Genomic DNA, 24,539 nt, shown 5'->3' on the forward strand with positions numbered 1-24,539 from the left:
TCCATGGTTCCCACTATAATTTTCGGCTTTCGTAAGCAATCTCGGCATCCCGTCGACGGTGAAGCAACGCCGAAGAGCCTGTTGAAAGGAATTGCCAACTGAGGTGCATATCCTATTTAGTGCACATAATGAGTCCCTCTGAAACTTCGGTCGACCGCCAGCCTGACAAAAGGGAGATGGATAGCCGCTAGTGAACGCCAAGACTTCATAGCCTATACTCGTCATGCCAGGTTCAGCCCCAGGAACAAATGACTTTCTGACATCATTACTCATCCGGCCGACCTAATAGGTGGCCTCAGGCCTTCGAAGGGGTTGAAAAACCTGGCGCAGTTCTCAGCCCTGTGCAGATATGTCAGATTCCAGGGGTGAGAGGTAATCGGTAGTTCCCGCAAACATCGTATTCGCCTCAAAGTGGTCGTGGGTCACGATCAACTTTTATGATGATAGGTGCTCGAGTTCCAGGGAAATGGGATATTAATGAAACACTCGCAGTAGCCAATGAATTACGACATATTATGCCTAGTATCACACATCTCGCGGGGTGGATTTTTGGGTCACTTCCAGAAGTAGTCATTTCTTTGACCTTTCAGCATGTATATACCGGGGGTGTCAAGCTAGTTGCGGCTATATGGTCAACGTGTATTTTCAAATAGCCTTACGGGGTTGGCTCACTTCGGCGACTTAGTGAACGGTATCGTGGGGTTTCAAGGAGCTTACAAAGGTATTTAAAGCCGTCGAACTTTTATGATGAATACATGACTGAGTATGTGTTAAAACATCAAATTCCAAGCAGACAACGGACCTAATAACAATCCATTCTATCTTGTATTAAAAGCCAGATCTTGTTGAGAGACAAATTTAGTTGACCCATCAGAAATCAACTTTGAGACACCCATATATCCGCTTCCCTTCAGTCAAAATGCCCCAATTCATCTTCATCGAGCTCCCCAGCTTCCGCGTCAGGGACATGAGCGGCCACTCAGTCAATCTGACACCCAAGCAACTCGGGCTGGCCATCGCCTTGTACCACTACGTCCGTGGTGGCCTACCAACAGCCGAGTACACCGGCCTCACAGCCTCCCTACTCTTCGCGGGTGGAGAACCCGGTGTCTGGACGGCACCAAATACACCAAACGGTCTCCACGCCGAAGAAAACCTGCTCCTCACCTACTTCCAGTCCTTCGACTTGCCCGGAGCGTATCCCATCGTCGACGCCATGCTATTCCGCCACAAGCCCTGCCACAGCTGCATGGGCTACTTCCAGCAAAACGGGAAGCAGTGCAAACCAGGCAACGGTGTTGAGTCGTTCCGGGCGAAATTCACGCCTAGGTCTGACAGACACTACACTCCGGTGTTCTACCTGGCGCGGAACTTGGAGCCGGCCCAGCGTGGGGACCTCTGGACGCAGTTGGGGCAGATGTGGGCAGCTGAATTTGGGGAGAGCATAGCGTCGACCCCTGATATTCCCAGGGGGCAGATGTACTACCTTTTCAATGATTCGCCATGGTATGCACTGAATGAGCAGGAGAACATGACGGATACGGAGGTTGCCGAGGCGATTGTGAGTCAGCAGGCTGTGGCTACGTATTGGATTGGGAGGTGAGGATGAGACTTATCTTCATGGGACAGGGCTGGACCCGAAAATATAAACAACATCTGAAATCTGTAGGGGTATTTTTAGTTTGTAGGGTGTCTAATTACTGGGCTGGAGTCACAGCCGTCAATTGCGTTATAATATGCGAGGAACCATTTCCTGATAAATTCCTTTCGCTCAAGACGTGACTTGGGAATTTAATTAGGAAATCAACATCAATATTAAGCACTGGTGTGTTACGACTCGTGGCACGAGAATGGTATTCATGAAGAGAGTTCACTTCGTCATGAATACCCCGGAACAATTCGTAGTGGATTCTTACATTAAAACAAGGTTTTGAAGAGCAGAGGAGAACATAGTACTCAGAGAATCATTCATACTATTGTCACAAACCGATATAACGGTGCTATCAGTGTGGGACAACACAGCAATATGAATCGAATAACAACAGAAAAAGCAAGCATCACAGCAATCCTGATAAGTCTCGTAAATAAGAGCTTTTACGAGTCAGAACGAACGCGAAGCCTGTAGCAAAGGCTAGGTGAACATGACGTACATAGAACGTGCCCATCGTACTAGACTTCACGTCCAATGGTCTCCCATGCTGTAGTTTGCGCGATACGCCCTGCTAGCAACCAAATAGATATGGCTAAACTCATAGGCAGTCGAAAGATAAACATGGGACCAGGGTAGAGATATATACATAAGTGCGATTCTATTATACTTTCCCAACCTGCCAAATATTGAGCATCACTACCACAGAATATTAAAAATAGTAGGAGTGCATGCCAAAAAAAACCCAGCTCTCCAATATCGCGTTACTCCTTCCACTCATCCCTGCCAAACTCTAGAATATCAGCCTGTTGCATAACCCAATACTTCGACGGTGCTTTCCCCTCTTCTACCATACGAGCAGCTGCTACAGCTGCTCTACCGATGATGGTTTGGTCCTGACCTGCATATTACGAATTAGATGCCATCATCTCAAAATATTCAAGTATTGATCATGTTCCTCATACCTAGCTTATCCTGGACGCCCTGTCCCAGCTTGTTTAGGTTTTCGAAGATGTGCTGTACGAACGGAGCTTTAGACTTCTCCCTTCCGAGAATCATACCTGGCCTCAGGATAATCGCATGCTCGAAATCGACCTCCTTGATGGCATCCTCGACGCCAACCTTCATCTTCGAGTAGGGAAGGTAGCCAAAGAGAAAACCTCTGGTCCCTGCACTGGAGATGAACACATACGTCTTCACTCCCGCCTCCTTGGCTGCTTTGGCGTTCTCTATGCAGAAGTCATGGTCGATCTTCCACTGATTCTGTATTCCGCCGGCTGACGCAGTTGTGGTACCGACTGCATTAAAGACTACTGATGGCTTGGGAGACAGGGAGGAGATCATGCCGCCCCATTTCGAGATGTCGCCTTCCCGGAGGGCTTGGAGCTTGGGAGACTGAACATTTGGGAATCTCCTCGAGATAGTATGGATAGATGAGAATGCGTCTGTCGCGAGGAGTGTAGCGAGGATCTGAGAACCCACTGCTCCTGTACAGCCGAACAACGCCGCCGTAGTCATGGTGGAAGATTCCTGAATGTAGGTACTGTATGTGTCAAACGGGATGCCTACCAGAAAGAAGAGAAGTGAGCCGATATATATGTGAGGATCGAGTTGTGAGACAAACGAGGACATATAATAGCATGCGACGTTTTAAAATGCTGGGAACAGTCGGAGGAATAATTTAGGCAGTCAACGCGTCACCGGCACGTGCACCACCAGATCTTCCCTCTAGAATGATTGGCGTTATCTATTGCAGAGATTTCTAGGTATGTTCCGTGTTATGTCGAGAGTCGGAGAGATAAATATTCCATCGGTCAGATCTTAAGACTACATTGTGCCTGCAAGATCAGTATATTACAATGAGCATCTAGAAAACACTGGGCTGCTCTATCATGTCACTTCCATGATTCGAAATTTAGAATTGGGCCCTAAAAGTCTAGCCTGTTGTGGTTTGCTTTAGCGTCCCTCGTCAGCAGCTTGTGCCTGGGAAGCCCGCGTCACCAGGTTTGCTGCCTCAGAGCTCGCCTTTCAAAGTTCTACTTTCCGACCTGATTCTCCGTAAAATTATCGCAACTTCCAAGGCGGTACTCGTTCCAGGAGCTGACGGACATCTCACCACCGACGCAGTACTAGCATGGCGGATCAATAGGAAGGTTGGTCATCCCACTCCAATGACCGTCATGAGGCAGCAGCCAACAGCATTACCCAGCCTATCACAGCATTAAGACCGAACAGGCGCCGCATCACCGGAGGCAGATCGACATATCTAGCTCCAACTCCCTGCGCAACGATGTTCAGGTGCGTGGTCAGGGGCAGGATTCGAGACTTTTGTTCCACGCAATGAGTATGTGTTGTCGATAATTACTCCATGATTCTGGTTACCGACAATGCATAATAAGTTAAAAGTCTGGTCTTCCTCAATGATCTTTGCTCCTATCACCTTTCCAGCGCATCTCTAAGCTACAGCCAACCCCCACGAACTATGTGGTGCCATCATTAACAGAAGCGCTGATGCCTGATATTTCAAAGATATTTTCAAAGGATTACCTCACGCAATCAAGGAAACGGTCAACAAATCTTCAACAATCCACTGAAACTTTCGTCTCAGGTCTATTTTTGGGACGTTATAACGTAGTCCACGGTCCAGTTGCACACTTTAGCAGACCTTATACGACAATGTATAAGTTAATTCAACCACAACGCCTATCATCAATTGAAACTACTCAGAATCGTTATCTTTAGACGTCTCTACATCATATCCACAAGTGCGCGCATTATGTCCAGGCTCGCCGCAGATTCTACAGCGCCGTACACGCGCAATTCGCCGCCTCGTACGACCACCAATTTGACGAAATTCGTCATGTAACTGCCCATCAACCTCTCGTTGAGACTGTAGGTCCTGTCCAGCTTGTATACGAAGTGACCCTCCACTCTGTAGCTGTTTTTTCTTCGCACGGCGACGTCGACTTAAGGTCTCATTTGCCTTTCGAAGTCATTCGACCTCGCCTTCTAAAAGGGCAAGCCGATGCACAACCTTCGTTGTACCTCGCGCAATCTGATCTATTCCAGCAAAAATTGACGTTGGTGAGCTATTTTGATGTCGTACAATCCTACTTTTCACATGATCGGTTTGTGATTGGGCTTCGGTTGGGTTGTTCGGAGTCTTTGATTCTCAAGGGACGGGGAGACCAGCCGAGCTACCCGGAGGTGTTGGCGTATGTAATTTCACATCGAGCTGTGATATGACATAATCTGCACCGTACGGAACTATTCCTACCCCTCGGAAACCTCCTTGGATATTTGAAACCGTGAAAGTTGCGTTGTACGTGTTTAAAAACGCCGGTAAAAAGTCTTCTTTCGAGATATGACTTCTATGTGCTCGCATGAGATCTTCGATTTCTTTTCCGTACGCTCTTTTTAACCCGCGAAAACAACCAACATCAAGAGGCTGGAGCTTATGCGACGAATAAGGAGGCATACAAAGCGTGACGATATTGTTAGCTTTGCAATATACCTCGAAATCGGTCGAGTGATGGCTTTCGTGACCGTCGAGGATCAATAGGCGATGAGTACCTTTCGTACGAGACTTAGTGTGATGATCGAAGTGTTTTATCTAATCTTCGCCTCTCTCGTTCGTAGTCCAGCTATTTTTAGTAACTGCGATAACCCAATCAGGCGGTAATGGGCTGTTTTCGTACCATGACGAGAGGTGGATTTTGCCGGCGAAAATGATGTACGGAGGGAGGGCATAACCGGACGACCCAACGCCTTGAATAACTGTAACTCATTCCCGATTTCCTTGCTGGGCTGCTCTAGGCCTTCCGCGCCGATCAGAAGTCGTCACGACCATTTCGGACGAGATTTGGCCTATCACAAAACCGGTCTCGTCGAAGTTGTAGATATCCTCCTCCTAGATCGCGTATTTCGCAATTGTATTCCGTACTAGGTCAAACCACGCGCGATACGCGTCGGGGTCTTCGCAGAGGACTCTCTGATAGTCGATCCTTCGATTTAAACGCGTCCGGAGGTCTGGTTGTCGTCTTACGAAGCTCGAGGCCCAGTTGACGCCGACGCGTCCCCGTCGCGACTTCGAAGTAATCAGTTGGCCATATCTTCAACACCACTCAATCGGGGAGGAAATGCTCGAGCGGTTTTACCGTCGCGTCGATACGCAAGGGTTCTAAAAGGTACGTTATAGATCTGACCAGCGCGACGTACACTTAATTTTGGATCAGATTGAAGCGAATGTAATGCTAGAATCATATCACTTTCATTCTAAGAACCAACCATAGTTATGTGGTGAAAAACCGCAGGTCAAAGTGGTAGCGTACGAAAATCTGCCGAAGTGTGCAATTGGACCGTGGACTACGTTAGACATAATTTAAAAGTAATTGTGGCCAGTCTTGTACGAGTGGGACAGTGACCATTGGAGCTGAGAAAAAAGTCTTGGAGACCGCTAATACACTGCCGTTATGGTCTGACCTTTTCAAGTAAATATTCCTGAGTTCTTCTCCATCACCAAAGAACCCATGGTGGTGTATTATCGGACGCAGGGGGATGAGGCCGCCTAGGTATTGCTGCATCTAGAAAAAATGTGGAGGTTCGCACAATGAGAACTCATGTTCAGATCTACAAACACGCTTTGCCTGCCTGCACCTAGCTGCCTGTCCTCACAAATACTGAGTCGTAGCTGTGACTCTACGGGAACAGCCCATCGTGGGTCTTTGGACATATCTACGGAACTCGAATCAAGTTCTTCAGCTTCCCCAAATCCTTCACGAGGATGGACGAACATTTTTTTTAAAAACTGTCAGCAATATTTAGTATCTAGTACTGCACTCGCTTGGAGATATACAGGTGTCCGAAATGCACCTGAAACAGCGCTGGAGGCGGGGTAAACTCTATATATGTATATAGTTCAGATTGTCCAGACAAGCAGCATGTAGAGAATTGAACCTCACTATCAACCCGAAATTCTACAAAAACCAAAAAAAGACCCCAAAAAGTAAAACTAAACAGATAGACGCAGTTAGGACCTCGCAGTCTGAGAGATGGTTTCCCATGTCTAAGACATACAGTGAACCCCGATATCAAAGTAAAGGATGGGGTTGACAAGACGGCTCGACCTCCCTGGTGGTATTTGCATCATTTCATCAGTGAGATTTCGGGCGACTCATCTAACAAATCATGAAACTGGGGGAGATAATGTTGGTGATTGCGCTTAGAATCGAGATCTACAGACTCTCGAAAGCTATGTTTTCCTTATGGTGGCCAAAGTAAGTTCAGGTCTGGGCCATGAATGTTGACAGAGCCCAATCCGTCACAATATACAGATGGAAATTCATATCACAGTCATATTGAATACCATTATATCCCTCAAACTCAATGCCCAAATGCCACGGTAGCAAAAACCATTCTCGAGTTTAAATATACCTAGTGAATTATCCTCATCAGATGAAAACAATAACCACCGTCAACAGCATTTGTTTTCATTACCCAACCATAAGCAACGACATCTGCAAATCACCCGCAGTTAGTTCCCGCTTCTATCTCCACCTCTTCCCAGATCCTGGCACTCCCAATCTTCATTCCGCAGGCCAATCCACTCGGCCCAATCACCACCAAACCCAGAAAGAATGATCCGAACCATCGAAATCGTGGGCGTCCACTTCACTACCCTCCAAAAGTCTACATGTAGGTGGTTCGAGGTATTACATACGTGTGGATGCCTAGGGAAACAAGTCATCATGGATGAGTGTCTCGTCGACAAGGTCAAGTTGGACGGCTACGAACTAGGTGTAGACGCTAGACAAACTGTTCGCGGGGTCATCAAACCTTCTTTGTTTTGAGTTTACCGACGGTTTCAGTGAGTTTCTAGTTAGTTATGTGGAGAGCAGAGTATTTATTATACAGAAAAATCTTATGTTTTTCTTCCGAACTTGTTTAGTTATGTTTGCATGATATATATCAAACCCTGACTGACAGTGATGCATTACCAGGTAAGCAAACGGTCGCGCATCACTTTGCTATATTCTAGCAGTGTGAGTTGGGCTATCGAGACGTCAATGCCAATCCAAAAGTGTCATAGTGCAACATCATATTACACGTTCACATAATCACTGCTTGATCGACTTGAACTTCTCAGCAGCATCCACCAGCGCCTCCTCAATAGCCTTCTCGTGCGCGCTGTGACCAACGTCCCCAATAATCTTGTACTCGACATTGGTGTTAGCCTCGCCACCCATGGCCTTGTATAGCTCCCAGCTCGTCTTGGCTGGGCATACCACATCGTACCGACCCTGGATAATGACGATGGGCAGATGCTTGATCTTGTGGGCTTCGTTCAATAACTGTCCATCGGGCATCCATCCGCCGTTGACGAAGTAGTGGCATTCAATTCGTGCGAACGCGAGGGCCCTGGGTATGATTAATACTAAAACGGTGGCAGTTCAGCTGTGTGAGGTGAGGTGAGATTACTCACCACTTCGGATTGTCCGACTTGGCGATGTAGTCCGCGTCCACAAGCAGCTTGCTAGTCGCAGTCTCCCATCTGCTCCACGCACCAGCACTAAAGGTAGACGTGAGCAGTTAGTCGATGCTTTCTATTCAATGAAAGTCGGAAAAGGGATTATTACCACTTCAGCTTCTCCTCCTCATTGTCCCCGGTAAGTCTCTTATAATAAGCCTGCATCATATCCCCCCTCTCCTCCTCAGGGATAACCGCCTGGTAAGCATCAAAGTAATCGGGGAACAAGAAGTTTGCGCCCTTTTGGTAGAACCATTCGAGCTCCTCCCGTTGTAGGGTGAAAATGCCCCTGAGGATCAGGCCCAGACACCTATCCGGGTGCTTCTCCGAGTAAGCGAGGGCAAGCGTCGAGCCCCACGACCCGCCGAAGACAATCCACTTCTCGATGCCGAGGTGTTCTCTCAGTTTCTCGATATCCGACACGAGGTGCCAAGTTGTATTGTCCTCCAGTGAGGCGTGAGGGGTTGATTGGCCCGAGCCACGCTGGTCGAAGAGGATGCTACGGTAGTGGGAGGGGTCGAAGTATTGTCTAGGCCGTATATCAGTCCACCCTCGCCAACATGCTGGAAGAAACCCGCATGGTGAGAACAGGGTGGGGTGATGCATACCTGTCGGATGGCTCAATTCCGCCGCCGGGACCGCCGTGGAGGTAGACGATTGGCACGCCTGATGAGAGACCGCACTCTTCCCAGTAGATAGAGTGAACCGGGGAGACCTGGAGTTGGCCAGTCTTGTTGGCATCGAATGCTGGGTAGATGGGCGCCATGGAGAGATGATGGTCGAAGGTGCTTATAGAATGTCGCTAGTATTGTGGTATACGGTCTGGAGAGTCTAGTGGACGTTGATGTTAGACTGGGTGAGCTCATAGATGCGGGGTTGGGCACCGAATGCGCTAGATGAAAGGCACGACTAGGTGTCCTACAAGACCCACCCGCACTTCGCCGGTTTAGCTAGGCAGTTAACCAACCCAAGCAAACCCCCAATTTTTTGCTGTCTTCAAGCTTTGCCCTATTTACTATGTAGGGCTGAGATAAGGTTTAGCGTCTTCGAGTTTCCCAGGCTCGAACGCCCGTTGCACAGGCACTATGCTCGTTACTGTATAAACTTGGGAACTATGCTTGGCTAGGAGGTTTTACAGTTGTATTTAACCAAGGATTGCTTCCTCTCGATGGCTACAAATAACCAAGTGATGCCCATTTCACATACGGAAACTATAGCGTGATGAAAGTAGTGATTTATCTCGGCAGAGGCTACTACGCGGAATACGACCATTGCTATTCAAGTTCTAGAACATGGACATGTTTACTGTAAAGGGGATGGCGATGGAATCACAAAATGCACGTCACATTGCTTACTCGAGCTGTGATGTCCCAGATGTAAGAAAGAGAATTACTATTTTATGAACAAAGCATACTGAAATAGACGCTGACGAGCATGTGAAACCCAGCAGAAGTAGGTATGCTATCGCTTGTTTCCATCAACATGCTCTCTTCGACCCAACCTTCGGGGTGTCTGCATCGGCGGACTTGAAGGTCCTATCGCAGAGCCGGAAAAGTCGCTGGACTGTGTACGGGCTTTGGTGCAGGCTTGCTTGGAAGTGGAAGCGTCAAAAAAATGGCAAGCAACAAAGGAAACAGTGCTGCTCACACACGGAATGATGACTAAAGCAAGCCATTCTCGTATAACCCACACAGCTAGTATGGAAATGATATAATACCCGATATTACTTCAACCCATGGACAGATGCTGGACCACTTATTCAAAGCTCCCAAGACTCCTTAATCCACAAGACATGTTTCCCAACACCCGATGAAACACACATATGGCCCGGTGCCGCTTCTTAGCCGCCCTTCTACTCGGCCACCAACACGGCCCTGAACCTTACATCCCCCCTTTCCAACTTGTCCATCGCCTCCTTGATCCCTTCCTCCGACATGGGAAACTTCTCCACAACCGGCTTAATCTGATGCAGCGCCGCAAACTCCAACATATCCTTATGAATCCCCCTCGGCGCCACAGCGCTCCCCTGCACCGTCAGCCCCTGAGCGACCAAGCCCATATACGGAAACTGGAAATCCCCCTCATCGACCGAAAGCGGGTGAATCGACGCCTCCGGCGCCAAAACCGACAACAACAACTTCCAATCCGGCTGCGCCGAAGTAGTAACCAACAGTCTATCCACCTTCCTTTCCACCTTCAACTCCGTCTTCCCCTTCATAGCAACGAACTCATGCGCCCCAAGTCTCATCGCCTCCTCCCTCTTCCCCTCGCTCCCCGAAAAAACCACGACCCGGCACCCCATCTTCGCCGCAAACATAATCGCCAAGTGTCCCAACCCTCCCACCCCCATGACCCCCACCGTCTCCGTCGATTGCGTATTATACGCCCTCAGCGCATTGAACACCGTCGCGCCACCGCACTGCAGGGGTGCTGCGTCGACGTCTGATAGGCTGTCGGGGGTTTTGAACAGGAAGGCTTCGCGCCAGATGGCGTGCGAGGCGAAGGAGCCCTGGTCTAGGTCCGCGCTGGCGTACATGGCGCGCTCGACGCAGTAGTTCTCGCTGCCTTTTAAGCATTTCCCGCAGTGGCCGCAGCTGTCATGTTCGTAGCCCCAGCCGATGCGGTCGCCCTGTTGGAGATACTTGCAGGCTGGGCCGGTGGAGAGGACAATCCCGACGCCTTCATGGCCTAGGGCCATGTCGGTGGTTTTGTAGTGGAGGTCTGGTCAGGATGTTAGTCGTTACAGCTCTGGTTTAATGTGACTTGGTGTGGAATGGCTTCATCGAGTGCACGTGGGATGAATTGGAAGCTCGCTCACCAGTACCGCAGAGGCCGGATGCCGTGACTTTGATCAGGACTTGGTCGCCGGTGAGTTCGTCCGGCTTGGTGGTCGTGCTTTTCCGGACGCCATCTTTTGAGCCCTTGAATACTGTGAAAGAAGGCATGTTGTGTGTGTGTGTGTGTGTGTGTTTGTGTCACATCCAATGTCGGCAGTGGACTTGGAGACTTTTGTACGTTTAGTATACAGTGTGATGTTGTGATGTCGGGTGTCGCAAGATGATGAAAATAGGTTCACCGTCCACTTTGGCCTTAAGTCGCACACATGTTCTTATACTTTCTCAGAGTCTTCCATCCAAGTCACAGTACGTTTTAGTTATCTATGACGTTTCTTAGCGCCGATAATACTGCACTGTCCGCGTAGTGATACCGCAAGCTACGTGTGTTCAGAAAAAGAATCAACTTTTCCATTTTTCACCAACCGAGGCAAAGGATGTTATTGATCTGCTCTAGCTTCGGCCATACCGCAAAATGCACTATGCGCCTCCACTGGGTGCTTCTCCCGTTGAGCAATCGACTCTTTCATTTTTCACGGCACGAGTCATTAGCCACTAGATATCCTCAAGCGACGTCATAGAGATGGGGTTCAGTGGGCCCTACTATAGTATACTCTTGCGGCCACTCCGAACCAGAAGGAGCATCCAAGTAACTATAGCATAGGAAGCTGCTTAGTAATTAAGGAATATTGGTGTGCTTGGTCAGTTTGGAAATACTACCGTATCCAGTAGGCGATTAAGCTTGTTTCCAAATACACACAAGTGAACTACTATCCTATTTACCCGGTATTCTCGGGATGCAACTTCAAATTAACCCCACCCAAGTGGGTTCCTGAACCAAGCGCCAAGGCAAGTGGGAACATAGATTTCCAACCCATATTTCATGAAATCTCTGACAAGTTAGGCCGATTCCATTCTGAAGGCGTGGGGTCATGGGTAGATGGGACTGCGGTTATTCCGAACATCCCCTTTGACAGATATAAAAAAAACAAATAAAAAAAATAATAAAAAAGTCGGCTCCGTTTAGTGAATATCCCATGACTATAGAGAGTATTCTTGGATTGTGGGCACATGGTCTTGTATTAACAGTGTTATGATCTATGGAGAGTCCTGCAAGAAGTGAACGGTGGCCATAAGGGCCTTATGTAGACGTGAATGAACGATGCCTGTCCCACAGACAGGACTTGTGCGGTTCGATGGGTGGTGGTCCTATTGGCCTATAACGTACGGTGCGTGGCCATATGTCCTTCCAAGACTGGCAGTCTTAATGTAGTAGCCTTGAAGGTCCAACAAGTATGCTGGTTACACTAATGACGTGCCTATAGTCAACATTCAAGTTTACCCTTCCAAATCGGGTGCTGCGTCCGACAGCACATGCAGGGACCTTCGCGACACAATAGTGATCACAATAGTGATGTGGTCTCATTTTGCTGCGACAGGACAAATCATATTACTAAGAATTGTTTCGCGCAATACCGGGTGAAAATTTCCCCGATTAAAGCAGTAGAAGATAGTGGAATTTGTGTAGTTTGACGTCGCTGGATAACCAATGTTAAACCGTATAACTGGATCGGCCGCATGGCCTTCCGGTAAGGCTAAGCACGTCACGACTCAACGGGAATGGGCAAATTGGAGAGTGTACAGAGAGCAGCAATATCAAATTCTATGAACGAGAGAAATAATCACTCGGGTATACAATCTTCCCACCGAGATCCCAATAATTGACCCTCGTTCCCAAATACGACCTCACCATGTCCGACCTCATGCTAAACTATTCATCGTCTTTTATCCTTGGTCCTCCTTTACTCAGCTGCGACACCATATCATAATCATCTTCCTCCTCCAAATACTGCAGGTCATCATCAGATATCTCCGCGATCCCGGCTTTTTGTATTCCTGCGACAGGCTTCCCACCCGGCAGCCTGACCTCGGTGGCCTCGAGAGTTTCGGCAATGTCACAGAAGAGAACTTCCATTGGGCAGATGTATGCCACCCGCTTAAGGGAGCTCCAGGCTAGGACATGGCCGCAGAGTTGACCGTTGCGGCATTCTATGAGCCAGGCGCCAGAATCTCCGGGGAAACCGAGCGCAACATCAGAGTGTCCGCGATGATCGCTAGCCATGGTATCCAACTGCGCGGACTGGGGTGAGCTATTTTTGGACGTCGCCCTACTACTAACTTGGTAGCTATGACTAGGCGAGCTGCGGCCTAACATCTTGACAGAGACAAGGGCGGGCATAATCAGGCCTCTCTGTAGACCACTTGAACGAGCGACACACTGCACCTCCAACCCAGGCAACTCGGACGAAGGAGCCACCATTGTAGGTCGAAGGGGCTCCACCTGGCATCCGAGGGACTGATTGTGTATTTCAACCCGTGGCATATTGTTCTTATCTGGAAGCCTTTTGTCCTCAAACTCGAACAACGCCCAGTCTATTTCGTGTACAAGCCCAGTTGGCGCGTGAAGTCTGCGGATACCAGATGACGCATAGACTTCCCCAAGGCGGAAACTGTCAATGTGCTCCTCATTCATGGTGTGTTCCGAAGGATAGAAGCCCTCTTCCACATCATCAAGCGCTGGCTGCGTGATGATGTAACCCTCACCGCAGCCCGGCTCGACACCAGGAATATCTCCCGTCTCAGTGAATTCTTCATCATCTGACTCGTCGTCATCGGTGTCAGTGTCATCCGACTCGCTATCGGAGAATTCACAAGTAAAGTCTTCGCTGCTGCTGCTGCTCTCGGCTGAAGAGTCCTCATGATAAGCAGGCATATCTTGGGCAGCGGCACTGCTTTTGAGTGGCATCTGCGCTGAATGCGCTTGGCCGCTCTCGGGGTCATCCAGCATGTGGTGTACAGTCATACCGTAGGGTTTATCGTCGACAATGATCAAACCACCGAAACTCACGGCGGGAAGATGCTTATCGCCGATCCAGGCTCCGATACTGGCGCCACTATGGGGACGTTTCTGATAAAAGGGAATCGAGGCCTCTGCGTCCTGTTCACTTTCGCTACCACTTTCGCCCTCTCCGGCGTATCTGGTGACAGTACTTGACCCCTTACGGGAACGAAACACCGAGCCCCGACACACCTTCAAGCCAAAACCCGTTGTGCCATCAAAAAAGACGCCGAGCTTCTTTTTCAATATTGATCTCACTTTATTGACAGATGTGCAAACGACGAGAACGGTTGGCTTGGTCTTGTTGGGTGACTCGCCAATCGACTCGAGAGAGATCTCTACCGACTCCCGCGTGTTCTTTCGATAAAAGCTTCGAAGCGCCATATTTATCTGCGGCATGATGATGTCGTTCCATTGTTGAATTTCATCGGGTGGTAACGGTATGTGGGGGTAAAGTCGAGTTTTCGACGTTGGAGGTTTGGTTGGGACCGCAGTTGGTTTGGTACCTGAGATCGTGTAAGCAGTTTGACCCATAATTATGAAGGGATTGTGAAGGAAACGAACCTCGAGTAGTGGTAAGAGCCTCTGCCTCAACTTGGGTCATATCTGTTGAGACCGGTGAAGGCTTTCGCTCAAAGCCAATCGGTGTTGTGGTAGCTGACGTAGATTGTCGGTGCGTTGAAGGAGACGATGGGCCTGCCAGGGCTGGGACAGAAACAGAAAGAGATTGCTGATGCTCATGCTCCTTTGCAGCGACGTCTCCGATATCCTCACTGAACCTATCATCAAGTTCACTCACACCATCCAAGATAGAACAGGCTTCAAGATAGCGACTTGAACGCAGTTGAACCTGGTTCAAAATCTCATTGGTCGCTCCAGGACGAGCAAGTTCTTGGTCGACAGCATTCCAGCAGGCCTGTACCGCTTTCATGTACAGACTGCCACAGCGGATAGCAAGTTGCTCAAGTACTGACTCGGGGATGCTGGGTGACTCATGGTTCGGGACGAGATTTTCGAGCTTGGTCCAAAGCCCGATAGAGACAAGGAGCATCGCCAAAGAGTACAGATCCAAGGTCTTCGTATCACTATTTGAGGCGAGGGGGGATTGTTTGGTGGTCCTCGGATCCAGCGGATGTCGATAGAGGGTCGTCACCGGGGAAGATGATGCAGGGGTATCCCCAGGAAAGACATCAAAGGATGAGATGAGTGGTTTCCGGATGTCAACTTCGCGGACTTGCAACCCAGCTTCGTTCCCCACTGGGTTACAGAAGGAAATGGTTGAATCCAAAAGGTTTCCGTGGGTGATACCTCGTGCATGCATGTCGAAGACGGTGTTCGCCAGGTTATGCGCCAAACGAAACTTGACCTCCAGCCTTGGCTCAAAGTCAGGTCGCGACAGAAGCTCAGATAAGGTGCAAAGGCTGTCGATTGGGTTCTGTGTCAAATTTTCGAAAATGACCGGATTGAAAGTAGGGGGAAACTGGTACACAAGGCCAAGTCTGGAGTTATCCATGTCCTCGTAGTAACCCAGAAGAAGTGGTAGGCCAATCCATGCCCCTGGGGACCTGTGCGACTCCGTTTGAAGACCCGAACTCAGCTTCTCGAACCGAGACATCGAGGGCATGATGCCAGTTGTCGAATATATCGCGTCAAACTGGGCATGTTCGAGTAAAAGGGGTGACCACGGTTGCCGGCCGGGCCGATCGGTCAAGTCTGAATAGGCTTGCTTGCTCATAAAGACAACCTCTTGTGGTCGAATTTGAGACGATGTTGGCTCTGACATAGGTATTGGCTGCATATATTTGAGATTGGTGAGTGTTTGAGGGTTGATTTGCTGGGGCGTCTGCATGCGAGTCGATTCGAATGGCCGTAACTCCTCTAAAGAAGACTGTGATTTGGATAACATGGCAGCTCTATTTGAACTGGCCGCAAAAGATCTCGTCCGAGACAGGTCGTGGAGTGTGTCGATGGAGGCTGTGAGATCCTTGATCAAGTCTTGGAACCTTGCCTTGTCCCATACAACAATTGGCGTTTTGCGATCGCCGGTTCCTTTCTCGGGCTCCTTTTCGGCCCCAAGCCTTCGTTTCGAGCTCAACCATAGGGGCTCTGCTTCTGCAAGAATGTCTTTGATGGTGGACATGATGCTTCCAACGAGATCACTCAGTCCAGCCTTGGACAGGGCTTCGTCTATCTCAGGAGATTGATTTGACGGTTCAGACCATTCAAGCCCCCAACTTACGAGCCTGTCTTTCTGAATCTTCAGTTTGCGATGCATCGCCTTGATCTCGGGATCTTCAGAGATGGGCTCCTTGACAAAGTCGGATGATTTCTTGGTGTCATTGTAGAGGCGACTGAGTCGTCGCTGGAATGGCAGTTGAAAACCGCCGAGAGGGATAAAGGACGCCATGGTGGGGTAAGTCTGATTCTCAACGACTCAAGCGTGATTGCAACGCTGTATACTGAACAGTGTCATGTCTTCCTCGTTCAGGTGATGGTCATGGAGTGATGAAACTCGAATCAACGAGCAGCGGCAACAGCGGAGAGTCGGGATGGTATGGGTTCAAGAGTTGTTCGTCGTAAAAGGTGGTATATCCAGGATCGACTTGGGCTCTCAGACTGGTTACGGATACCAGCTGGGCACTGTTGTGCTAGTACTACCAACTGAATGATAGATGAAGGCTCCAACGATGTTGGATGATAAACACTGAACAGTCCGGCTCGTGAAAAGGTATTAAAAACAACGTAAATTTCAAGGTTGCTGATCACCGCTATGGTCAGTATGAAGAATGCAGCTGCCTTTCATGTAGTTAATCTTGGTGCCTATCATGGATCCGTTTTGGCTATCCCCAGACTGGACTGGAGGCTTAGACCAAGGAGCACCTCTCGGATGGTGAGCTGGGATTCAAAGTAATCCTGCTGCCTGGAATGGCGACACCCGACTGAGCCAAAAATTGACCAGAAATGGCCTAGCGCCACGGTGACGCCCGAAGGATAGCAGCGGATGTACAATTTCTCCGTGTCCCGATTGATACTGCTAAATAAGACTCCCGCTCCTTGTTCTAGCGGTTCTAACATCAATTTTTTTACAATGTGGAGACATGGAGCACGATATTGATGTTTGGGAGTACGTTACATAAATAATGGAGTCGTACAGATGATGCCCAGCATGGCAACACACTCAAAAACTGGAGGACAATGGTTCCTCAGTCAATCTTTGTCTAGATACTGCCCAATTATGTTCAACCAGGCTTTCTCCGTATACGGTCTTATGGTATGCATTTGTGGCGGACTTTATTTCCGACGGATCGTCTATCAACGTAGTACTGCATGGAAAGGATGGAATGGACGGGAATATTCTCCCTATTTTTCATCCTCACAAGCAAGGCTCTGGTCGGCGAATAACCTCGTAGCATCACCGAGCCATACATACCCACTAACTGAATCCTTCTCACCATCTCATGGAAGCATGCATCATAGGTGCGTCGCTACCACCCAATAATTCATTCGGCCCACTTCTTGAGGTTCGGCTTTCTCGACGACATGGACCTCTACCACGTCAACTATTCAACTGCGAGGGGAGACCTCGTGATAGCTGCCTCTTCGGCGGCAGCTATCAAGAACGTGAGGCTCGAGAGGGCGGCACTGGAAATAACCCTGGGGTCAAATGTACTCACCGAGCTCTACAAATATCGACGCTTCAAAGACTCCTACACCACCAGACTTCCGGTAATGAGTTCGGCTAATCAATGCAGCAAGTTAAGCGGTCGTCTTGAAAATGTCTGGGCCGCTCATTAGGGTCATGCATACAATGCAATCATCTCTTTGGGGTGATCCAGGCGTATCAATGGGAAAAGGCTGACAATCACAATAACTCTCGTCGCCACTTTGACAGAGCTGCGCTCGACTACAAAACACATCGGAATATGGATTGATCAAGTTGTCTCAGCCAAAATGATAACATCGACCGGAATCAGCAAGTGGGTCTAATGCACACCATATACATGCAGACAGCCCAACTTGTGGTGTGGCTCGGTCTTGACCCAGAAACTATGCCTCAAAGGCTTTTCAATCGGCTAGGTCCTTTTGTTTCATAGCCAATCACGATCTTCTATCCTCACCATGCAAGAAAGCTGGCGCGAGGAGCTGACCGAGCGACCCTGGTCTCGACAGGCGTGGGTTCCGCAAGAATCGGCACGGATACCCAAGCAGTGATATACTGGGATTCAGAGTCAATCAAATGGGAAGTACTCTGTCACTCCATGAACAAACTAACCGTGTAATCATTTTTTTCACGAGTCCCCATTTTGCAGGAAGAATATGTGACCACACCAACAACACGTGTCTCATGCACCTCATAATTATTCTACAACCGCACACAAAATGGCCGATCCACTGGAACTTTGTACCGATGATTTCGTAATGGTAATTCGTACCGCGACATGGCCGCCGGGTAATTCCTAGGCGAAGAATTTTGCGGACGGGCTCTTAGGAAGCGTTATATAGCGATTTTACTTGGAAGATTATCCTCGCCTAAGGAAGTAACGATATACTCGGCAAATACTAGATCGATTACTTCATTAGACGCGTAGTAGACGCTAGCCGACTTAGACCGTCCATTTTAATTAAGATTAAAGACATTTAACGTAGTCCACAAGCGAACGGGTCACCCAACCGAACGGGTCACGCCCATAGCAAAAAATAGAACTAAACTTCCTAACTTTACCACGCAACTAATTCTCGATGGATTCTGCTCAAAAAGAATCTCAATTACTCCTTGCAACTCAGGCTATCAGAGATGACCCAACACTTAGTATCCGACGTGCTGCAACAATCTACAAAGTCTCGAATACTACTCTCCAGGCGCGTCTTCAAAAACGTCAATCACGTCGCAATATCGAAGCTAACGGTCGGAATTTAACAAAAATAGAAGAAAATACGATTATTCAAAGGATAATTGAGCTAGATTCGCAAGCATTTCCTCCCCGGCTAAGTGCTGTTGAAGATATGGCAAACCGACTGCTACGCGACCGCGACGCGTTACGCGTCGGCAAGAACGGGGCCTCCAACTTCGTTAAGCGACAACCACAGCTCAAGACGGTATTTAGCCGTAAATACGACTATTCTCGGGCCTTATGTGAAGATCCAGAGCTTATTCAAGGCTGGTTTAATGATACGTGACCCCATGGGGGGTTACCCTATAGCTATAGATAAGATAGATAAGAGCTATAAAAGAGCTCTGCCAGGCCAGAATAGCTGACCTGGCATCCTTTCCCAATACAACAATTCACACCCCATATGCACACGCATCATTTAACCTTGTGCGCAATACAATTGCGAAATATGGGATCGCCGATACCGACATCTACAATTTCGACGAGACCGGCTTTATGATAGGTCAGATTACCGCATCGATGGTTGTTACGAGCTCTGAAAGGAAAGGTCAGCCTAAGCTAGCCCAGCCTAGCAATCGACAATAGGCTACGGTGATCCAGGGCGTCAATTCCCAAGGCTGGACGGTCCCGCCATACACCACCTCTCTTCCTGGTACGAAAACGACGTGTTGCCGAAGGACTGGAGGATCGCCGTGAGCCCAAATGGTTGGACTACGAACGAATTGACCGCAGATTAGCTAAAACACTTTGAAAAATACACCAAAGGCCGGAAATCGGGTGTATATCGCCTTCTTATCTTGGACGGCCACGAAAGCCACCATTCCGACGCCTTTGAGCAATATTGCAAAGAGAACAAGATTATTACACTTTGTATGCCTGCCCACTCTTCTCATATCCTCCAGCCACTAGATGTGGCATGTTTTGCGCCGTTAAAAAAGGCCTACGGCTCGTAAATTGAGAAGCTCGTCTGAGCCCGGATTTCGCATATCACAAAGGAGGACTTTCTTCCGGCATTTTGCGACGCGTTCAAGAAGAGCCTGACCGAAATCAATATTCTTGCAGGCTTTCAAGGGGCTTGGCTTGTGCCTTTAAGCCCAGATATTGTTATTGAGAAGCTGGATGTGAAATTACAGACTCCAACGTCCTCCCGGCCCCCTACACGGGAAACCCTTCCTTGGGCTTCTCGGACGCCAAACAACCCAACCGAGGCTACTTCGCAATCTGAATTTATTAAATCTCGAATTTCCAGGCATCAAAATAGCTCCCCGACGTCAATTTACGATGATATCGATCAGTTTTCGAAAGGAGCGCGGAGTATTATGCATAAGATGGCTTTACTCCAAGCTGAGGTCGCGGAACTTCGAGAGGCAAATGCTCTAATTAGCAAGCGGCGCAGGGCCAAAAAAACACGAGTACGGCTTGGAGGATCACTTAATTCACAAGACGTACAAGATCTTCAAGATCAAAAGGATGTTGCGCAGCAAGTACAGCAGGAAATGCGTGGAAATAGCGCTGGATCAAATCGTGGCCAGCCACGGCAACGGCGCTGTGGCGTATGCGGGAAGACCGGGCATAATGCGCGAACCTGTCAGGTAGAGATAGAATTATCTGGGCAAGAGTATTCTGAGTAGTTTTAATTGATTTACGGCGTTGTGGTTGCGAAATCGTGTTGAATTCCATGTTTTGCTAGTTGGCGTGACCCGTTCGGTTGGGTGACCCGTTCGCTTGTGGACTACGTTATCCCCTACTTGAAAACGTACGAATAAAATCCAGTATTAAGCCCCATAACGAGTATAACATAGATAATAGGTATTTAAAACAGTGAATCTGAGTAAGGTGATATTATTAGTATATATATTAAAGTTGCACGCATTGGTAACTTATTCCTAGTTAGAGTATATTTCATATACCTAGTAAGATACGCTTATTTGCGTATTTTTCGGTGCAAGGTACTAGGTTGTGACGCCTGCTATATGAACATAGATAACAGTTAGGGACACCTCGGGATAGGCTGACCTACACGTATGCAGCCGTTCCTTTACAGAGGAATGAGCACCTGTACTTGTAACCCTTTCTCTCTTCTTCTGTTGAGTATTCATTAACAGAGATAGACTGATGTCGCAACTTGAATTCGGATTCACATTACCTCTGTCTCGTCACAGGAACCTGTAAATAAGGCTGGTGCTGATACGTGACCCCCAGGAAGGTTACCCTGTGGCTATATATAATAAAAGATGCCAGCCCAAAAGGGCCCTCAGCCAGCCAGTTAGCTAGCCAACCAAGCGTTTCCAATACACGCAACTTGACCCCATATGCACTCGCATCAGTTGCAGACAAAAAGGATCGATGCGGTTATGTCGGACCGGATGTTAGACCCTGTGCATCAGCCCTTGAGGCCTTCCTAGATACACTGGCACTCGCAACTTGAATCAAAAACATCGCGCCAACGACATCAGTTCACCGCTCAGGAGTTGCCGCTCTGGAAACCCCGTTTTTGTCTAGTTGTTTCTCCAGCAACGATGATTCGCGGCGAAATCCAGCGGCAGAATGCGGGATGAATAACAACGCATCGGTTTCAATGCAAGCAGCTGAGGATACGACTCCCAACCGGTGGTTCGCTGTTGCAGAGAAAGGCTACTTTTTTACGGCCCCGCCAACGGTAAAGAAGCGGGATCTTCTGCGTGTCCTGTGTGGTGGAGAGACGCCATACATGATGAGGTGGCCTGCGGAAGCGAGCACTATTAACTCATTAGCGAAATGTAAACGTGTATCTTGAAGAACGGCGATTCGCTACGGATTCTTGAAGCTGACGCTGGAGAAGTCTGAAAAGCCATTGAAGATCCGGTAAACCTTTGTGTTGAAGACTTATGCGAGGGGCAGAGCAAGCGGTGTAATCTGGTGGAATGGCTTGATTGTATCTGACTTTAAGCATTTTTTCCTTTTTCATTTTTCTCTTTCTCTTATGGATTCTTTTTCCCTTAATTGGACTGATGGGAAGAGATTTCTGACTTTCATCGATAACTTCTTCGAACAGCGTCAAATCATCAAACCGATTGCGGCATTCGATTCCTAACGACCGTTTACGTCGGACAGTGACCTCGCATCGCACGCGAAGCGAGGACGCAAGCGATGGCGGCGCCGATGGTGATCGACGGGGGACGGGCGGGACTCGAACAGAGTTTTCACCACCCCCACGCCAACGAAAGTGCCCACGCACCGAACGTGGAGCGCACCAGCAGAAAGAACGCAGAGAGGGAAGGGATCGGAAGAGAACTACAAAAGGTAGAACAAGAGATTGCCGACTTGGTCCCACGTGAGAAGATTGAGGTCATGGGGGGTTTGATGGAGCGTTGGCTGGGGTTGAAACTAGCCGGCAGGACGCTGGAGGAGGGGGGCGACAGACCCGCCACACATGCCGACGTACTGGCAGTGACTCTGGCCCTTGCCGAAATTCCTGCGGCGATCCAGACGATGGTTGAGAAGACCATGCAGGATACGGTGAAGAACGTGGCCTTGCCTACAACTCGATCCTGGGCCTCAATCGCCTCAGGATCGGCCCAGGGACGGGGACCCGGTGAAGCCCCAGTGTGGCAGCAGCGGGTTGTAGTGCCCCAGCGAAGGGAGAGAGAGGTAGTGATCCGGGGGACAGAGGACCCTAATATGAAGAACAGATCGGCGGCTGAGGTCGTAAAAGCGGTGAACAGTGCACGCGGCAGCACCGATGCAGTGGCGGCCCGCAGGCTGCGCAGTGACGATACCGTAGTGACGTTTAAGCAGTCGGCCTCAGCGGCGACCACGGACAGCAGGTGGGTGCGTAGTGCCTTCGGCGATAAGGCACTTCTCAACCGCAGAGAAGTTGCAGTGATCGCGAAGGGGCTGCCTGCGAAACGGCTGCGAGAGGTCCACGACGAGAGCCAGCTACTTAAAGACCTGAAGCGGGACAATACAAAGCACCTCTCTAAGGCTAAAAGAAACCTCCCCCGGGCGCCGCAAGCACCGTATGCGGACCTGATACTACACGTGGATAGCGTGGAGGCGGCGATGGAACTATGCTCCGAAGGGCTTATTTGGGAGGCCCAGATATTCGATTGCGAGCCGTACGACGGCAATCTTCGGGTTCGGCAGTGCTACCAGTGCTACGAATACGGCCATATCGCGAAACACTGCAAGAAGACGGCGCGTTGCGGCGTCTGCGCTGCAACGGCACACCCAGGGGGTGAAAAAGACTGCCCCGAGAAGGCACCTAGCGGCAAAAAACGTTGTGTGAACTGCAAAGGGAAGCACACGGCGTGGGACAGGGACTGCCCTACGGCAGAACAGCAGCGGCTACGCGTACGCGAGGCGTACGCTCACCGCCCCCGACAATTTGAGGTCCGCAGCTACTCGGACGGGTTATCTAGTGAGGGCAGGCTCACACCACCTAGCTCATTGACCAGCGACGGGTTTACAGTTGTACGACCCCGGGGCCGCCCCCTGGGCGGATCGCGAGTGGAGCAGGAGCGAACCGAACGGTCTGCGTCAGCAATGCGTAGCTTCCTCACTAAGGGACGTACGAACGAAGATATACCATCGACAGCTTAATGGTAGTCTCTATTCTCTACTGGAATATCGCAGATTCAAAGGCGAACGCAACGCTAGCGCTGGATAAGGGGGGTGACTATGATATAATAGCGGTTCAAGAGCCATGGATCAACCGGCGGACGAAGGCGATTTATTGCCCGAAGTCGTCCAGGTACGAAGTAGTGTACAGCAGCGGCAGAGCTGCGCTATACGTCCATAAACGATACGACGTGGCTACGTTGCGACCCCGTACCGGGATGGACTGGAGCAGTATTACGTTCGGGGCAGGCCCGGACGCCCTTACAATCTGGTCTATCTATTCACCAAACCAAACCGGGAGCCGCTGGGTCAGCCCGCTCCAAGACCTCCCTAATGGGGCGCCGGAGGGGACACAGGTCCTCGTAGGGGACTTCAATACACATCACCCGCTGTGGGACGTCCACGGACGGTCGTCACGGGGCAGCGACAACGTAGTGGAGTTTGCGCGACGCTGGCGATTAGAGCTCGTTACGCCGTTCGGGGAAATCACACGGCAAAGGCACAAACAACGAGACTCAACTATCGACCTAGCCTGGGTGACGAAAGGGGCTAGGATTGATTACGATGGGGACCCGGGCCTAGAGGGCTCAGACCACAGAGCGCAAGTGATTAGGGTAATATCCAACGGGGAAGCAGTCAAGGAGGGCCGCCGCAGTGTCGAAGGGTGGAACTGGGCGATGGCGGATAAGTGGCTCATCGTAGCCGAATCAAGCCAGAGATTTATGAATTATTTGCCGGTTGAGACGATAACGGAGTTGGACCAGGCTGTTGACTGGGTTATCCGGAACCTCCAAGAGATCGCCGACGTGGCGGTCCCGAGACGCACCGTTGGCCGAGGCGCTGGGGTCCCGTGGTGGTGCCCGCAGGTTAGCAAGGCTTGCGCTGAGACGAAGAGACGACGGCGGGACTACCTCCAGGCAAGGTCGCAGACCAACTGGGACGAATATACAAGAGCCGGCCAAAAACAACGGCTCGAAATCAGCGAAGCGCAGACGCGTAGCTGGCACGAGAAGCTCGAGGGGACGGCGAAGGATCACAAAAGCCTGTGGGCACTGCAGAGGTGGGCTAGGCTACGGAGCTGGGCCCCCCCTGAGGCCCACGGCTTGCCAGATCTCCGGAGGGACGCCGGCGACACGCTTAC

The 24,539-nt window shown here is 49.7% G+C and overlaps 6 protein-coding genes across 6 annotated transcripts; 2 read left to right on the plus strand and 4 right to left on the minus strand.

Annotated features, from left to right (window-relative positions):
* Positions 1 to 919: 919 nt before the first annotated feature.
* BCR38DRAFT_412893 (uncharacterized protein) lies at positions 920 to 1,603 on the plus strand (the record flags this gene model as incomplete). Its single annotated transcript, XM_040858756.1, has 1 exon — positions 920 to 1,603. The coding sequence occupies one exon, from the start codon at positions 920 to 922 to the stop codon at positions 1,601 to 1,603; it is 684 nt and encodes a 227-aa protein (XP_040711880.1).
* Positions 1,604 to 2,412: 809 nt separating this feature from the next.
* BCR38DRAFT_460518 (uncharacterized protein) lies at positions 2,413 to 3,166 on the minus strand (the record flags this gene model as incomplete). Its single annotated transcript, XM_040862423.1, has 2 exons — positions 2,413 to 2,549; positions 2,614 to 3,166. The coding sequence occupies 2 exons, from the start codon at positions 3,164 to 3,166 to the stop codon at positions 2,413 to 2,415; spliced, it is 690 nt and encodes a 229-aa protein (XP_040711881.1).
* Positions 3,167 to 7,472: 4,306 nt separating this feature from the next.
* Positions 7,473 to 9,104, minus strand: BCR38DRAFT_445861 (Alpha/Beta hydrolase protein). The gene is made up of 5 exons (XM_040861050.1): positions 8,783 to 9,104; positions 8,284 to 8,703; positions 8,130 to 8,216; positions 7,753 to 8,065; positions 7,473 to 7,699 (listed from the first exon to the last, which is right to left on the minus strand). The coding sequence occupies exons 1-4, from the start codon at positions 8,938 to 8,940 to the stop codon at positions 7,765 to 7,767; spliced, it is 966 nt and encodes a 321-aa protein (XP_040711882.1). The 5' UTR covers positions 8,941 to 9,104; the 3' UTR covers positions 7,473 to 7,699; positions 7,753 to 7,764.
* Positions 9,105 to 10,026: 922 nt separating this feature from the next.
* On the minus strand, positions 10,027 to 11,119 carry BCR38DRAFT_460520 (chaperonin 10-like protein; the record flags this gene model as incomplete). The annotated part of the gene is made up of 2 exons (XM_040862424.1): positions 10,027 to 10,895; positions 10,993 to 11,119. 2 exons carry the CDS (start codon positions 11,117 to 11,119, stop codon positions 10,027 to 10,029), a joined length of 996 nt encoding a protein of 331 aa, XP_040711883.1.
* A 1,529-nt stretch (positions 11,120 to 12,648) lies between these two features.
* Positions 12,649 to 16,810, minus strand: BCR38DRAFT_399436 (uncharacterized protein). Its single transcript, XM_040857713.1, has 2 exons — positions 14,472 to 16,810; positions 12,649 to 14,413 (listed from the first exon to the last, which is right to left on the minus strand). Exons 1-2 carry the CDS (start codon positions 16,312 to 16,314, stop codon positions 12,780 to 12,782), a joined length of 3,477 nt encoding a protein of 1,158 aa, XP_040711884.1. The 5' UTR covers positions 16,315 to 16,810; the 3' UTR covers positions 12,649 to 12,779.
* A 4,206-nt stretch (positions 16,811 to 21,016) lies between these two features.
* On the plus strand, positions 21,017 to 21,791 carry BCR38DRAFT_445876 (uncharacterized protein). Its single transcript, XM_040861051.1, has one exon. It carries the CDS (start codon positions 21,354 to 21,356, stop codon positions 21,573 to 21,575), a length of 222 nt encoding a protein of 73 aa, XP_040711885.1. The 5' UTR covers positions 21,017 to 21,353; the 3' UTR covers positions 21,576 to 21,791.
* Positions 21,792 to 24,539: the final 2,748 nt, after the last annotated feature.

The sequence above is a fragment of the Pseudomassariella vexata genome, assembly GCF_002105095.1.
Source record: "Pseudomassariella vexata strain CBS 129021 chromosome Unknown BCR38scaffold_14, whole genome shotgun sequence".
NCBI lineage: Eukaryota > Fungi > Ascomycota > Sordariomycetes > Amphisphaeriales > Pseudomassariaceae > Pseudomassariella > Pseudomassariella vexata.